The sequence below is a fragment of the Lathyrus oleraceus genome, chromosome 5 (assembly GCF_024323335.1).
Source record: "Lathyrus oleraceus cultivar Zhongwan6 chromosome 5, CAAS_Psat_ZW6_1.0, whole genome shotgun sequence".
Classification (NCBI taxonomy): domain Eukaryota; kingdom Viridiplantae; phylum Streptophyta; class Magnoliopsida; order Fabales; family Fabaceae; genus Lathyrus; species Lathyrus oleraceus.
Window position 1 is genome coordinate 616,207,475 of NC_066583.1, and position 16,406 is coordinate 616,223,880.

At 39.6% G+C, this 16,406-nt stretch overlaps 1 protein-coding gene across 1 annotated transcript; it reads left to right on the plus strand.

Annotated features, from left to right (window-relative positions):
* Nucleotides 1-13,597: 13,597 nt before the first annotated feature.
* Nucleotides 13,598-14,749, plus strand: LOC127082429 (uncharacterized). Its single transcript, XM_051022666.1, has 2 exons — nucleotides 13,598-13,947; nucleotides 14,041-14,749. Exons 1-2 carry the CDS (start codon nucleotides 13,598-13,600, stop codon nucleotides 14,747-14,749), a joined length of 1,059 nt encoding a protein of 352 aa, XP_050878623.1.
* The last annotated feature ends 1,657 nt before the right edge of the window (nucleotides 14,750-16,406 follow it).

Genomic DNA, 16,406 nt, shown 5'->3' on the forward strand with positions numbered 1-16,406 from the left:
GGTTTTCATGAGCGGGAGCGATTGAAGATCAAAGTCATCCAATTACTTGTAATGTGTAATTTTTATCTTGAATTTGTTTTAAACAATATGAGTAGCTAAACCCCCAATGCTAGGGGGTGTCCCTGATTTAGAATTGTAACGAATTTGAGTTTACATTTGCATTTATAATATTGTTTTTAGGGTAACCTTTTGATGTGTTTATTGCTTTCTCTTCCGGACAAATCGAGATTGATTTGTGATTATCAATTAGGCTGGACCGCCATTGATAAGGTTACTCTACAGAAGATATCACCTAGGACTAGGGATACCCTGTATGAACCAGATTATTCTTGATATTACGTAGCTTAACTTCACCCTAATTGGCTATGGACATGGAAATTAGGGTAGATTGATTAAAGGTTTTCTCACCAAGGACTTGGGAGAAAATACCCTTAAGAACTGGTAGTAATTGATATTTGTTGATGCAATAGTGATTCAGAGTTGTTACAGGGATAAATCATACATCGTCCCTGACATTGTTCATTTTTCTCTATAAACCCTTATTTTCATCCTTATTTACCTTTACTTTTATTATTATATTTTTACACCTAAAAAACCAAATTAATACTTTTTGTTTAATTGAATGATAATTTAAACTCAATATTAACTTGCAGTCCTTGAGATCGACATTCGGGGAATTTCCCCATTATTACTATAAAAGGCAAAATAGTACACTTGCTATTTTCCCGATCAGTATCTTACAATAACTCAAATTCTGCAAGTCTCCTTGGTATCTGTCTAACTCTATGCGATCTTTGGTACTATGCAAGTTCACCTTTAGAAGAAGGATCAACTTCAGAAGTTCCACCTTTAGAAGCTTCACCTTCAGAGGGTGGATCATCTTCATAGACTAAATTACCTTCATAGTCAGATCCACCATCAGAGTCAGATTCATCTTCAGAGTCAGAGTCTCCTTCAGAGTTAGACTCATCTTCAGAGTCAAAGTCACCTTCATTGTCTAACTCACCTTTAGAGTCAGAGTCATCTTAAGACTCACACTCTCCTTCAAAGACAAAATCACCTTCAGAGGAAGAATATCCTTTAGAGGCAGAATCTTCTTCAGAAGCAGAATCAGATTCTGGTGTTGGCACTACACTATAGTTGGATTGAGACTTGCTTCAATCCCATGTTTCTGATTCTCTTTCTATGACATTTCTATTGACTTCAACTTTGTTGGTGATTGGAAAATAGATCTTATAAGCACATGTACTGTGGTAACATATAACCAATATGACCTTGCTTCTGTCATCCAATTTTTTTCTAGTAGCATTTGATATATGTTTATAACATACATAACCAAACACCTTGAAATGGATGAAACTTTGCTTTCTTCCAATCCACTTCTCAATAGGAACTACTTCCTTTAATTTATTTTTTGGACATCTCTTAAGTACATATGCTGAAGTGGCAATTGCTTCACCCCACAATTGCTTAGGTAGGTTCTTCTCCTTCATCATGCTCATTGGCATATCATGCAGAGTTTTATTTCTCCTTTCAGCAAGACCATTATGATATGGAGTTTATGGAGCAGTAACCTCATGCTTAATACCATGTTCCTCATATAACTTTTTGAACTCTGTTGAGTTGAACTCACCTCCACTATCAGTTCTGAGGATCTTCAACCTTTGTCCATTTTTATTTTCAGCCTTCACTTTGAACTTCTGGAACTCAGAAAACACCTCATGTTTGAACTTAATGAGTGTTGTCATTCTTGTGAAATCATCCACAAATGACACAAATTATTTGTTCCCTTCAAGTGAAGCCACCTCAAATGGCCCACATACATCCTAATGCACCACACCTAAAACATGAGTTTCTCTTGGAGGCATTTCTGATGAGAATAACAATCTTGGTTGTTTTCCTCTCACACATATATCACATGATTTCTCTGGTTCCATAATATTAGGAATTCCATGTACCATATTCTTTGAACTCAAATGCCTTAAGCTTTTGTATTTCAGATGCCCCAATCTCTTGTGTCATAACTCACTTTCCCCTTCAGTACTTATTGCACTAAGACATTTAGTGTCTATTATTTCAATATTTACCTTGAATGTTCTGTTTCTTCCCAGTTAATAATGTATAATCAGCTTCTAATTACAGACATACAACTTCAAGAGATTGTCTTTCATGGTTACTGAAAATCCTTTTTCAATCTGCTGATTTACACTCATCAGATTGCTATTCATGCCTGGAACATACCATACATCCTTTATCAGTACAATTTTTTCCATTGTTCAACTTAACTCTGACATTTCCCATTCATTTAGCATTCAGATACTCATCATCAACACATCTGATTTTGGTCTTTTTACTAGAGTCAAAATCAACCAGCCATTGTTTATTTCCAGTTAGGTGATTTGAGCATCTAGTGTCCATATACCACCAGTCTACCATTGACCCACCTACATTCTAAGATGGAAACAATATCGCAGGTTCATCATCAGAATTTCCTCTAGCTATATTGGCTTTTTCACCCTTGCTAACCTTGTTTGACCAGCAATCAGCAGCAAAGTGGCCAAACTTGTTGCAATTGTAGCACTAAACCTTCCACTAATAAAACTTCTCATTTCCCTTCTAAACATTCTTATATTTCTTCTCTTCAGAGATGAAAAGTTTTGACTTCTGAACACCGCCACCATACTTGTTCTTATTCTCTAGCCATGTTTGCTTCTAGTTCTTCTTGTCAGAAGAAGCTTTCAGAGTCTGGGCTTTTAGAGCCTTTTCTAACTCCTTTTTCAGAGTTTCTTCCAGTCAGACGTAACTATTGTGCATCTAAACTACTCTGAAGCTCTTCAAATCTCATAGTGTTGGTATCTTTAGAGTGTTTTATGGCTACAAGTATGTTATCAAACTAAGGAGTAAGTTTTCTTGGTACCTTTTCAATGATTACTTATTCTGAGAGTGTTTCTCTATAAGACTTCGTCTCATTTGTGATCACAATTACTCTAGAGATGTAATTAAGCCCCTTCTCATTGTTTTTTAAAACCGAGATTCTCATATCGCTTGCGTAGGGACTGCAACTTGAATTTTTTCACTGATGCATCACCACCATAACACCATATAAGTGTATCCCACGCCTTCTTCGCCGTCGTCGAATCAGTAATTTTCTCAAACAACTTTGTATTCCCACACTAATGTATATATAACAACGTCTTCTGATCCTTCTTCCTCGTTTCACGTTGCATGTTTCTTTGCGCTTTTGTTGCATTTTCTACATCCGACGTGTTATCGTTATTGACGAGATCAAGAACATCTTGATCTCTAAACAACACACACATCTGAATCGATCATTCATTCCAATTCTTTCCATCAAATAGTTGAAGCTTTGTGTTCAAGTTATCGTTGTCGCCGTTTATCTCCGTTCTTGTGCAAACCACCCAGTTCTCACCAACACTCGTGTTTCTCAAACCCTGAGAATCAAGATTTGTGTTTCTCTTCGATTTTGAGTTTCAATTTAATGTGAATTTTAGAAACGAAATCAATCACACACACTTCACTACACTTGTGTCTTCCTGTGAATCGAACCGGAGCTCTGGATACCAATTGAAGTTCAACAATGAATCTCCATTAACAATACACAAGAGGAAGAATATGAAGTAGAGTTGTAGAGAGAGAGAGAGAGAGAGAGAGAGAGAGAGAGAGAGAGAGAGAGAGAGAGAGAGAGAGAGAGAGAGAGAGTTGTAACTGACTTTCTCAATCTCAAAATATGTTATTTCTGTTACAAATGCAACCTCATTTGATTTTTTATACAATAACTCAAATGAAACTCAAACTCAAACTAAACACAAATGCAAATTCAAATGAAATGTAAAAGAACTTAAAAATAAATTACATTTAACAATAAGTGCTTAACATACTAAACATAAGTCTGATTCTTGATCTAATCAATTAAATCAGTTGATTCGATTTGATTTTCAGAATTTTAATTTTGATTCAATCTAAAATCTTGGTTATTATGAGAGACCCTAATAATTTTGAGAAAGATTTAATTACATTTAAATGTATTTATACCTCATTTAACTTACTATATTAGATGAAGAATATTCTACCAATCCTAAAATGACAAGTTTACTAATTTAAAGTAACATCTACATTATTTTTTTAGGTATAAACAAGTATTAAAAGCAAAAACAAACTTCTCATCAAAAGCATGCTATTCAAGACAACAAAAGCCATGTCCTTAAAATGAAATATAGTGTAAACCCATAAAGTAAACTTTATAATATAATAATTAACTATTTGATTAAATTAAATTAAACTAATCTTCGTCGGTAGGCAGGGATCTAGGAAGATATGCTGGCTTAAATTTAGAGTCCACCCTTTATTTGTAATTAGTCATATATATAATACCTGCATTTTTGTTCTCACAACTTTATGGAACTGTATATAGTGCTTATTACAGTAACACTATATAACATTTGACCACTGTATCTGACATTTTTAATGTCCACATGAAACAAACTTTTCACTTCATCAAACTTATTTATTTTTTCTGTTCTGCACTATATTTATTTATTTTTAAAATTAAAATAAAAAAGGACAGTGAGATGAAAATATAATAGAATTATTCTGAAAAAAATATAGCTATGTCTATGAATTTAGCTGGGCTATGAAATGGACTAAATCAATCTTTTGCTTGTGTAACCAAAATATATTTTTTCAGTAGTGATTGATAATATATTGCTGTATAAAGTAGTAACAAGCAGTTCAAAAGCAGCAGCATGTCAATCTGGTTGCAGGATATGGGACATGCTAGAGTATACTATATAGAATAATAATAATAGTAACATATTGATATGAATTAATATGGTAGCATATATAGGAATCATATTCCATATAGCATTTAATGCATATACAAAAATTTGAAATAGTCAAATTATAAAGTTGAATATCGTTCTTATCAGTAATATGTTCTTTGAAGATATTGACTCTCAGCAATCATGTCAGAAACTAGTTTATATGCATGTAGAGAATTAATAATCTTTTAAGAATTAAAATAGATAGTGGCTTATGTATTGTTGTTCTTCATTTGTATTAAATTGAAATAATTGGAAGAAAAACACCTATGGGCCACCATCGTGTCTAAAGACTATTGCATCAATCATTGATTAAAAAGTAGCTAATCATGCATTTCACGGAATTCATAAAACAAATCTGGTTTAATTGATTAATTAATTAAACTTACTGGTGCTAAGTTGACTTTAATGAGGAGATTTGTTCTCACTTTTCTTGACAGGTTGGAAAATTAATGTAGAAAAATATTTGAATCACTAGTGTAGTGTTAGAGAATGGATTATGTGAAGCTCTTTTTCATAAGTATGGAGAAAAATGAAGAACAAGTTAATGGAGTGAAGAATTGTGATTATACTGAGTTGAAGTTTACATGAGAGAGGTTGACCTTATATACCTAATGGGTCATCGACTATAAAATGTGAGCCAAGCACACAATTGACAATCTACTGTTAAAGTTAACTGACAGCGGTAAACTAACTACCTAGAATATACAATCTACTAATAGTGTTAGTTAACACCAATAAACTAAGATAAGTGTAGATTAAAGTGAGAATGTGAATATTTCTAAGTGTATCTCTAACACCCCCTGCAAAAGTATCGGTAATTTGAGTAGTAGTTGATATATGTTGTATGAGAAGTTTCTTTGAGACAACACTTTCCTAGATGAAATGTATGATGTAACACCATAAATTCCGAATTTATGAATAAAAGATTACTCAATAATTTAAGGTGTCACCAACGACATTTCAACAAAGCATAAACATTTTTAAAACACACAGCGGAAAAGTAAATAACCTATAACATCTGGCATCACATGTTCACCTTCACTTAGGATATCATCGCAACGGAATCACATTATCACAATAATAAAACATACAAATTTCAAATCGAGTCTTATAAAAAATTTAATTTTTCACAAATAATTTTAAAAAGGATTTCAATATTCCACTCTCAACAACTTCATAACAGTTATTAACTTCAACAAAACAAGTAAGTCGACATCAAACAAAAAACAAAATCATTGTTCGTCCCTCAGTGTTACAGAATCAGAGCATATCGACTAAAATAAAAGTGATAAGTAATGAGAATAGCTCCAAGAACTATTTCCCACTCACAACAGCAACTCTACTCCTCAGTATCTGCAAGATGTCCATGGTGAACAACATCAAAATAAAGGGGATGAGAATTCACATCAATAAATTAACGGTATAAAAGCAAGATAAAATTCAAACATCTACTTATAGAACAACAATCACAAAAAATCATTCTCACACTCAATCCATCCACATATACAAAGCAATCACATATTCATCATTTAAATTATGCAATGAAACTTACAACTTCGACCAGACTCATACACATGTGGTACCATATCATCATCAATTAGTTCACTCAGGAACCAGGTTCACCTTGCTCGAACCTCGACTCCACCATGCTCGGATTCGGGACAAGTCACCAATCCACCTTGCTCGGATTGCAACTTGCATCTTTCATCAACAACAACGACATAATGAATGCATGTCACAACACGTCATTGTAACAAAAATATAATTTTTAAAATCCCCTCCCGACAAAACATCCATTGACCTAATGATAATAGTCCCCTCCCGAACTATCATCCCACAATAACATACTCACAATTCAGTGACATAATTCATGCTCATACAACAAAATATCCTCATCACAATTAACATAATTATCACAACATCAACATCACGTATGCATGTATCTGTCATTCATCAATTAATTCATAAATCGGATTAAAATCATGTTTAATCGTTAAGTCATATCAAACATCATCTAAAAAATAACTAACAGAGTATAACAATACCCAAACCATCCACAAAGTCAAAAAATCAAAATATGTAAATTTAATAACATCAAAACAAGTATTTATTCCTACTGCATGCTCATGGCGGGTTACCCGTCACATTAGTGTTGTCCATCACCAACCCCAAAACTCCAGAATGTCAATCAGGTGACTATCGACTTGAAAGACAAGCATGGGCAGCATGACAGGTTACCCGTCACGGTCATGGTGCCTGTCAGCGCCCTTCTCCATGAAGTTCAAGGCAGAACTCCTAATTCTCAATCCAGGCATTCAAAATCGATCCAAATTCATTACCCACATACTATATGTTCATCAACAACACCCAAATCCATGAAATCAATACATTTAGTTCATGATTTTCATAAAATCATGTTATTCCCAAACCTACAAAATAGCAACAATGGTGATTATTTGATAACTCCCCAAAACAGAATTTGTCACACATCAAGCACACGAATTTCATCATCACATTCAGCAAAACAATCATCTTGTTTAATGTGGAAATTGGTAAACAACCGCTGGTCCTCCCTAGGCCTTAAAACAAAGGGTTACTTGCAGGATCGACCAGCTGATCCCAGGACATGTGCTAGTGCAAGTGAGGCTTGTCCAACTCGACAGAATGACTTTGTGAGGAACGGCTCCTAACAAAGTGTCGAACAAGCATAAGGTTTTTCCACACGAACGGTTTAGACAATGTTACAGCCTACAGGTGACTCGTGACCGATAGCGCTATAGCATTCAAAAGAGGTATACGACGAACACGCTTTTGGTAAACTCTATTATCGTGATAGAATTAGTGTCGACAGCGTAAACGACAACGTAAAATGATAACTCAAAAGTAAATGAAATTAAGATAAAATATTCAACGGGAACAATTGAAAAGTAAGGAAGTTGCATTGAAATAAATGTGATGATTCACGTACATAGCACTCTCAAAAAACTCTTGCTTCCTCGCGCTGGGAATGAGAAGTTTTCTTACAAGTGATTTTCAGTATAAAGTGAACACCTTGAGCCCCTCGTGGGATCTTCTATTTATACTAAACTAAAGGAACTTCTCATAAGCTAAAACTCCTATAAACCCTCAGATGTTATGTCACACGATCTGCCAAACCGCTGCTCTCACGATTTGCCAACTGCTCCAGATTTTGGCGCTCTTTATCCTTCTTGTAACCGCTGGCTATTCAAATTTCAAATTTCTCCCGCCCAGATGCTAGGACGACACTGTCTTCTACGCCTTTGGCATAAAGGAAAAATTCTTTAAGTCTGGCTTCACCTCAGTCGACAGAATGGCCTGTCGACCAAACACATTCTCCTGTCGACTTCAACCCTTGACTTATGTTTTTCTCACTCTTATCTGCCTCAGACACCTCTTCATCCCTTGATGGGGTACAACCCCCAAATTCACAGGACTCTATCACTAACTATGTTTTCCGCATCCTTTAGAGATTTTTCGTGGCAATAAAATGCCTCCTAGAGATGCCATTTTTGACTGTCGAAGCTGGTGAGATGATGGCATCTTTGAAATGTCGACTTACTTCTCACCGCCTCCACTTCTACTTAGTGGGACCTCTGTTTACCCGACGTGGGTGACGTCATATAATCATGACGAACATTTCCTTTTTCCCTCGAGACGCACAAAATCACATCTACATTATTTCACGTCTTTATGACTGAACGTGTTTGTCATTTCGCTTGCCTTCTCTCCTCCACGTGTCTGTAAGCGTGGGAACGTGGGAATACATGTCGAAAATGGAAGCTCAACCGCTCACTCTTCTCTACTCAGGGTTTAACCCCTATAAAACCCTCACACCTTCTTCTTCTTCTCTTTTTTCGCCCTCTTGCTTCAGCATTTACTTGTCTCCTGCGCTCTGTGAAAATTCTTCTTCTCCCAAACGAAAATCTTCCATTTTCTCCATGGCAAGCTCCAACAGACCCTCTGCTACTAAACTCACACATCCTATCAACATTGATGGTAGGGAATATGTTCCTGATCCTCCGTTTGCAGAAGAGAAGGCAAAAATCTGGAGTTCTCAGGTATTAATTCCTCTTTCTTTGGCTGATGAACCTTTAGCGTTCTTAGGTCCTCTCCCCGAAAACCGACACCCAGAGATTACCAGAACCGCGTCTTCCCTTTTCCCCTCCAGTCACATTTTTGAACCTGTGATTTATGCTCAACAACATTTTTGAAGTCATCAGTCACTTCTTCAGAACATTTTTCAGTTGGTCGACGGACGTACTCTCTTATCCATTCCTTCGCTACTGTGTCGACTTTCACAATAATTTTCTTCCCAGCATTCGCCTCCCTGGTCATGCCTCTTGCAGCTTCTCTTTTGACCTGTTTACGCCTCTGAAAGCGTCTCCATTGAGTCCTCGACATGGGGTTCTTCCCCAAATAGTTTTCAGAGACATGAGTCCTTTTTTCAGACTTAAACTCACGCCTGTAGTTAACTGCTAGACCTCCTCTAGCAGCAACAACAACACCTTGTGGGGTATCTTGTTTTTTCTGAGGCTTGATCCAAGTACCTCTAAGGGCACTTGCCGATGGTACAAAGCTTTTAGGCCTTGCTTGGTTATTTCCCACAGCCTTTTTTGAGCCTCTTTCATTATGGTAACCCCTGGTCGGCACATTCCTTTTTCTTTTACCCAATTGCAGTTTCTGGAAAAATTTTGCCGCTATTTTGTCGGTGACAACACCACACCTCGGGCACAGGCACACTTGTGAACCCTTGTTCTTGCAGCGATACAGAAAATCCACCAAGTCTTCATCAGCCCTTGGGTAAACTTCAGTTATATCGACATCTGAGCTTTCCCCAGTTTGCTCCAGCATGTTGGCCTCATCGTATTCGATGATCTCGACCATGTTGATCTCAACTGGCTCCACGAACAGGGCTTCCTCCTGGTGAAGAGGATCAGCGTCGATCTTCATTCTTCGGCCAGCAAATTTCAGTCTGCCTTCTTGAATCGCTTTCTGAACCAAATCCCTGAAAAGGTAACAATTAGAGGTATTATGACCAAGATAGTTATGATATTTACAAAACCCTCTTTTCTGTCTCTGTTCTAACGGTGGTATTTTAGTACCAGGAGGTACCACCATTTGACCATCTTTGATCAATAAGTCAAAAATTTCCTCACATTTCGACACATCAAAAGTATAAGTTTTCAAAGGGAATTTTGGGTTGTGTTAGACAGGATTTTTTCCTTGTGCAGGCAGCAATGATCGACACTCATAGGCGGACCCTGGCTTTAGTTCAGCCACGTCGATTTCTAATTCGGTCGATGAAGCATAATCAGCCTCATGTATCGGGTCTGTCGCGTCGTATTCGAAAAATGCTACCTTTTCTTTCTTAGACTTATTGTGCCTAACTTTTTCTAACCTTGGCCGTTCTAGATGTCGGACTCTATCAGCCAATTGTGACATACTTTTCACAAAAGTTGGATCTATCTTCTTCATAATGGAATAATCTAAACCTCCTACGGCCATTTGAACTAGTTCATGTTCTGGCACTTGGTTAAAACACATAGCCTTTAAGGACCTAAAACGATTCAGATAATCATCTATGCTCTCAGCAAACCTTCTCTTGATACTAGACAATTCTGCCAAACTAATTTTGGAGTGTCCTTCGTAAAACTGTTCATGGAACTTCTTTTCTAATCTGGCCCACGAATCGATTGAACTTGGGGCCAACAAAGTAAACCATGTGAAGGCAGCCTTAGTCAGAGAGGAGGGGGAGTTCTTTACTCTCAAACATTCATTATGAGCTAGATCTCCTGACTCTGTTAAGTATCTGGTAACGTGCTCTATTGTCGATTCACCAGACTCTTCCCCAAATTTAGTGTACTTAGGCATTTTCATCCCCTTGGGCGCCTCGGCCTGGAGAATAAACTTAGCTAACGGGGAGGCGTATAATGGCCTTTGCAATATGGCACCCATTCCATTTCTAGCCATAATCCTTTCGACAATAGTTGTCAAATTATTTTCCACTGCCAAGTCTTCTTGTCGATGTTGATCGACAATTTGATCAGCATCCTGGTGTCGGTTAACCATTACCATCTGGTTACGTCCCGCGACTCCTGATTCGACGCCTTGATTTTGAAGGGGTCTAATGATTTGTACTTCGTGGACTGTCTCCTCCTCCACTGCCCATATCTCCATCTGCACAGGAACAGTCGGTCTAATCATTTGCGTCATCTGTCGAGCCGGTGCCCCTAGAAAATTGCACAAGCGTGTCAATTGATTCGCCACCTGCCTATTTGTTTCAGCAGATTCTTGTATTAGTGGATTAAAGACTATGCCCATCTGGTTGGTCAACATGTTAACCAATTCATGGTTACTATCGTCCATTTGCTGTCTCAACACCGCTACTGAAGTGTTCGACAACGGCATGGTTCTGTTCTGAGTATTATTCCTCATGTTGCCCCCTTGCACTGATTCTTGCAAGGGAGGATTTGTATCTGAAAACAGTGTTGCACTTGATGTCGACTGATATCCTGGCATTAAGGAATACGACATTCCATAAAGAGGATATGTGGTGCCAAAGCGAGGCACATAAGGTCTGAACGTCGTTATCGTTGATCCTGAACCCCCCGGTGGAGGCTGAGGAATTGATGTTCCAACCGCACCCGTAGTCGACATGGTTAGGGCTACACTTGTCATCGGTGGCAAAGTGACAACCTGTGAGATTACTGTTTCCGTAGTGGATAAAGTTCCTCGTGGTACTTCATCCGTGTTAGTTTCTGACATTTTCACAATATTTCGTGGCTTACTATACAGTTTGCCACTTCTAAGTTTCATGCAATTTCGCAATTGCTCTAGCACTGTCCCACCGGGTGTGCCATTTTGTTTACTGTGGAAATTGGTAAACAACCGCTGGTCCTCCTTAGGCCTTAAAACAAAGGGTTACTTGCAGGATCGATCAGTTGATCCCAAGACATGTGCTAGTGCAAGTGAGGCTTGTCCTACTGTTACCACGAAATATCCCTAAGGCAGGTTGAAAGCACAAGTAATGAAAGAGTCCTATGAATATGGGGATCATACCCTACCAAAAGGTAAAAGATGTTGAACGCAATCAAGAAAGAAAAGCAAACCAAAGGACGAGGCCGATAGGGAAAACTGGCTCCGTCGGTAGGCCATTATGTCGACCAACGCTAGGTTTGGGACTTAAGGAATTCTAGGCAAATATGCAGAAGACAGCTTCGCCCTAACATCTGGGCGGGAGAAATTTGAAATTTAAAATAAAATAGCAGTTCCAAAAGAAATAAAAGCGCCATAACGTGGAGCAGTTAGCAAGACATGGGTGCGGCGGTTATACAGATCAAGGGTCATGACATCTTATAGTTTCCAAGAAGTTAGTTTGTTCTAGTTTAGTATAAATAGGAGTATCCCACAAGGGGCTCAAGGTGTTCACTTTGTACTACGAAATCACTTTTAAGAAAACTTCCCATTCCCAGCGCGAGGAAGCAAGAGTTTCTCTGAGAGTGTTATGTACGTGAATCACCATATTTATTTCACTGCAACTTCCCTACTTTTCAATTGTTCCCGTTGAACATTTTATCTTAATTTCTTTTGTTTTTGATTTATCATTTTACGTTGTCGTTTACGCTGTCGACACTGACTCTATCACGGTTATAGAGTTTACCAAAAGCGTGTTCGTAGTATACATCTTTTGAATGTTATAGGGCTGTCGGTCATGAGTCACCTATAGGCGATAACATTGTCCAAAAAACGTTCGTGTGGAAAAACCCTACACTTGTTTGACACTTTGTTGGGAGCCGTTCCTCACAAAGGCATTTCGTCGAAGCTTGAACAAGTCTCACTTGCACTAGCACATGTCCTAGGATCAACTGGTCGATCCTGCAAGCAACCCTTCGTTTTAAGACCAGGGAGGACCAGCGGTTGTTTACCAATTTCCACAGTAAACAAAATGGCACGCCCAGTGGGACGGTGCTAGAGCAGTTGCGAAATTGCATGAAACTTAGAAGTGGCAAGTTATATAATAAGCCACAAAGTAGTGTGAATATGTCAGAAACTAACACTGATGAAGTTCCACGAGGGACTTTGTCCAATACGGAAACAGTAGTTTCACAGGTTGTCACTTTGCCGCCGATGACAAGTGCAGCCTCAATCATGTCGACTACGGGTGTCGTTGGAACATCAATGCGTCATCCTCCATCGGGGGTTCAGGATCAACGATAACGACGTTCAGACCTTATGTGCCGCACTTTGGCACCACAGATCCTCTTTATGGAATGCCGTATTCCTTAATGCTCAGATATCAGTCGACATCCAGTGCAACACTGTTTTCAGAAACAAACCCTCCCTTGCAAGGATCAACGCAAGGGGGCAACATAAGGAACACTACTCAGAACAGAACTATGCCGCTGTCGAACACTTCAGTAGCGGTGTTGAGACAGCAAATGGACGATAGTAACCATGAATTGGTTAATATGTTGACCAACCAGATGGGCACAGTCTTCAATCCACTAATCCAAGAATCTGCTGAAACAAATAGACAGGTGGCGAACCAGTTGTCGCGTTTATGCAATTTTCTGGGGGCACCGGCCCGACAGATAACGCCGACAACTAGACCGATTGTTCCTGTGCAGATAGAAATAGGGGCAGCAGAGGAGGAGACGGTCCACGAAGGACAAATCATTAGACCCCTCCAACATCAAGGCGTCGAATTCGGAGTTGTGGGACGTAACTAGGTGGTAATGGTCAACCGACAGCAGGATGCTGATCAAATCGTCGATCAACACCGACAAGAAGACTTGGCGGTGGAAAATAATTTGACAACTATTGTCGAAAGGATTATGGCTAAAAATGGCATGGGTGTCACGTTACAAAGGCCATTATACATTTCCCCATTAGCTGAGTTTATTCTCCAAGCCGAGGCGCCAAAGGGGATGAAAGTACCTAAGTACACTAAATTTGGGGGAGAGTCTGGTGAATCGACAATAAAGCATGTCGCCAGATACTTAACAGAGTCAGGGGATTTAGCTCATAATGAATGCTTAAGAGTAAAAAACTTCCCTTCCTCTCTGACCAAGGCAGCCTTCACATGGTTTACTTCGTTGGCCCCAAGTTCCATCGACTCATGGGCCAAATTAGAAAAGAAGTTCCATGAACAGTTTTACGAAGGACACTCCAAAATTAGTTTGGCGGAATTGTCTAGTATTAAGAGAAGGTTCGCTGAGAGTATAGATGATTATCTAAATCGTTTTAGGTCTTTAAAGGCTAGGTGCTTCACACAAGTGCCAGAACATGAACTAGTTCAAATGGCCGCAGAAGGTTTAGATTATTCCATTAGGAAGAAGATAGATCCAACCTTTGTGAAAAGTATGTCACAACTAGCTGATAGAGTCCGACATCTAGAACGATTGAGGATAGAAAAAATTAGGCACATTAAATCTAAGAAAGAAAAGGTAGTGTTTGTCGAATACGACGCGACAGACCCAACACGTGAGGCCGATTATGCCTCATCGACCGAATTAGAAATCGACGTGGCCGAACTGAAGTCAGGGTTCGCTTATGAGTGTCGCTCATTGCTGCCTGCGCAAGGCAAGAATCCTGTCGAAAACAACCCAAAATTCCCTTCGAAAACTTACACTTTCGACGTGTCGAAGTGTGAGGAAATTTTTGACTTATTAGTCAAAGACGGGCAGATGGTGGTGCCTCCTGGTACTAAAATACCACCGTTGGAACAAAGACAGAAAAGAGGGTTTTGTAAATATCACAACTATATTGGTCATAACACCTCTAATTTTTACCTTTTCAGGGATTTGGTTCAAAAAGCAATCCAAGAAGGCAGGCTGAAATTTGTTGGCCGCAAGATGAAGATCGACACTGATCCTTTGCACCAGTAGGAAGCCCTGTTCGTGGAACCAGTCGAGATCAACATGGTCGAGATCAGCGAATATGATGAGGCCAACATGCTGGAACAAACTGGGGAAAGCCCAGATGTCGATATAGTTGAAGTTTACCCAAGGGCTGATGAAGACTTGGTAGATTTTCTGTATCGCTGCATAAACAAGGGTTCACAGGTGTGTCGCATTACGCGAAAAACCGGCGGGAAACAAGAACAACAGAGCCGCCACCGTGCGTTATTTATCCCAAAAGAGGGAAAGGAAACGCTCAGAGTAAACCTGGAAAAAAGCATGGTCTCGCGACCAAAGAGAATGGGATCGGGAGTCGGTTATGCGAAGGGAAGGTATTAGCACCCCTACGCATCCGTCGTACTCGACGGGATCCACGCACAAAAGGAAGAGAAAATGGTTGCTAAAACACTGCTCAAACACACACACACTGGCTGGAAGAGACACAAGAAAACAAACAAGACTGACTCGGCAGGATATCGCATCCTGGGCCTACTTAGTCTATCAAGCATAGACATCAGAGTCTAAGTAGTTCGGACTGGGGAATGACACATGCTCGCTAGGATATCGCATCCTATGCATACGTATCTCCTTGGGACGAAGGAGAATCAGAGCATTCGTAGCTCGGCTAACACGCATACGAACAAACACAGGCAAAGGCAAACGTGGAGCCTGAATGCCCATCACTGGACTTACATCAGCATTCGAACCAAAAACACACACAAGGAGGCAAACGTGGAGCCTGAATGCCAATCACTGGACTTACATCAGCATCCGAACCAATCAAACCCACACTGGAACCCGAACGCCACTCGATGGACTTACATCAGCTTCCAAGCACACAACAACACGAAACAAAGACACAGGCGCCCGGAGAGATCTGCTCATCTCCTGCCTACGTACCTCATCTGGTATGAGGATCAGGGCGACGTAGTTCCCCTACGAAGGGACATAGGACTAGCCTAACCAGATAACAGAGGGAGACACAACTAGGGAGACTACGACTCGAGCCTAGATGTTATCATGCAAAATCATCCCTAAGTTAAGGTTTCTAGCTAACTTGCACAGGAAACAAGCCTATCCTAAAGCACAAGCAATAGCAAACAGTCACAAACAGCACACACTATATGCACACAAGTGAGGCTCAAACAAGGGTGGGGCTGCAAGAGCAAGCCAACTGTACAGGGTGAGTTTTGCTCTTAACCTTGACATTGAGAGCCAAGGTGAAGCAGATGAAAGGTGAGTGAAGATAAGACTTCACAGCTCTTATCCCTGGCCAGGGAGAGCTTCAGACAAAGAAGTGTGGGTCCAGGAAGTGGGAACCCTTCTACACTTAAGACACTGACACGACTGTACACTGTACAAGATCTTGGGTTTGTATCCCAATGCATCAACACAGTGGTGTGAGCAGAGGGATGACTCAACAGAAGAGCGGGAGATAGATTGCTTATCTCTTTTATCCGCCAATTGCCTTAACAAAGGTCTTTACCTGCTCGGGGACAAAAATAAACAAGCACAAACATCGCCTCTTAAGGAGGACTTCAGACAGGTGCCTGGCCAAGTAACAGGCCAGGTCTTCCAGACTACATGGAGACAAGAATGTTATACCTCAGTGCAAATTGCTTATCAAGCAAAGCAAAGCAATCTT

What these genes read in the sequence shown, in the direction of transcription:
- LOC127082429 (XM_051022666.1), top strand. Translation starts at nt 13,598, where the DNA reads ATGGTCAACCGACAGCAGGATGCTGATCAAATCGTCGATCAACACCGA. An exon ending in ACCAAGGCAGCCTTCACATG is followed by an intron (nt 13,948 to 14,040) that starts GTTTACTTCGTT and finishes CTCCAAAATTAG; the next exon opens with TTTGGCGGAATTGTCTAGTA.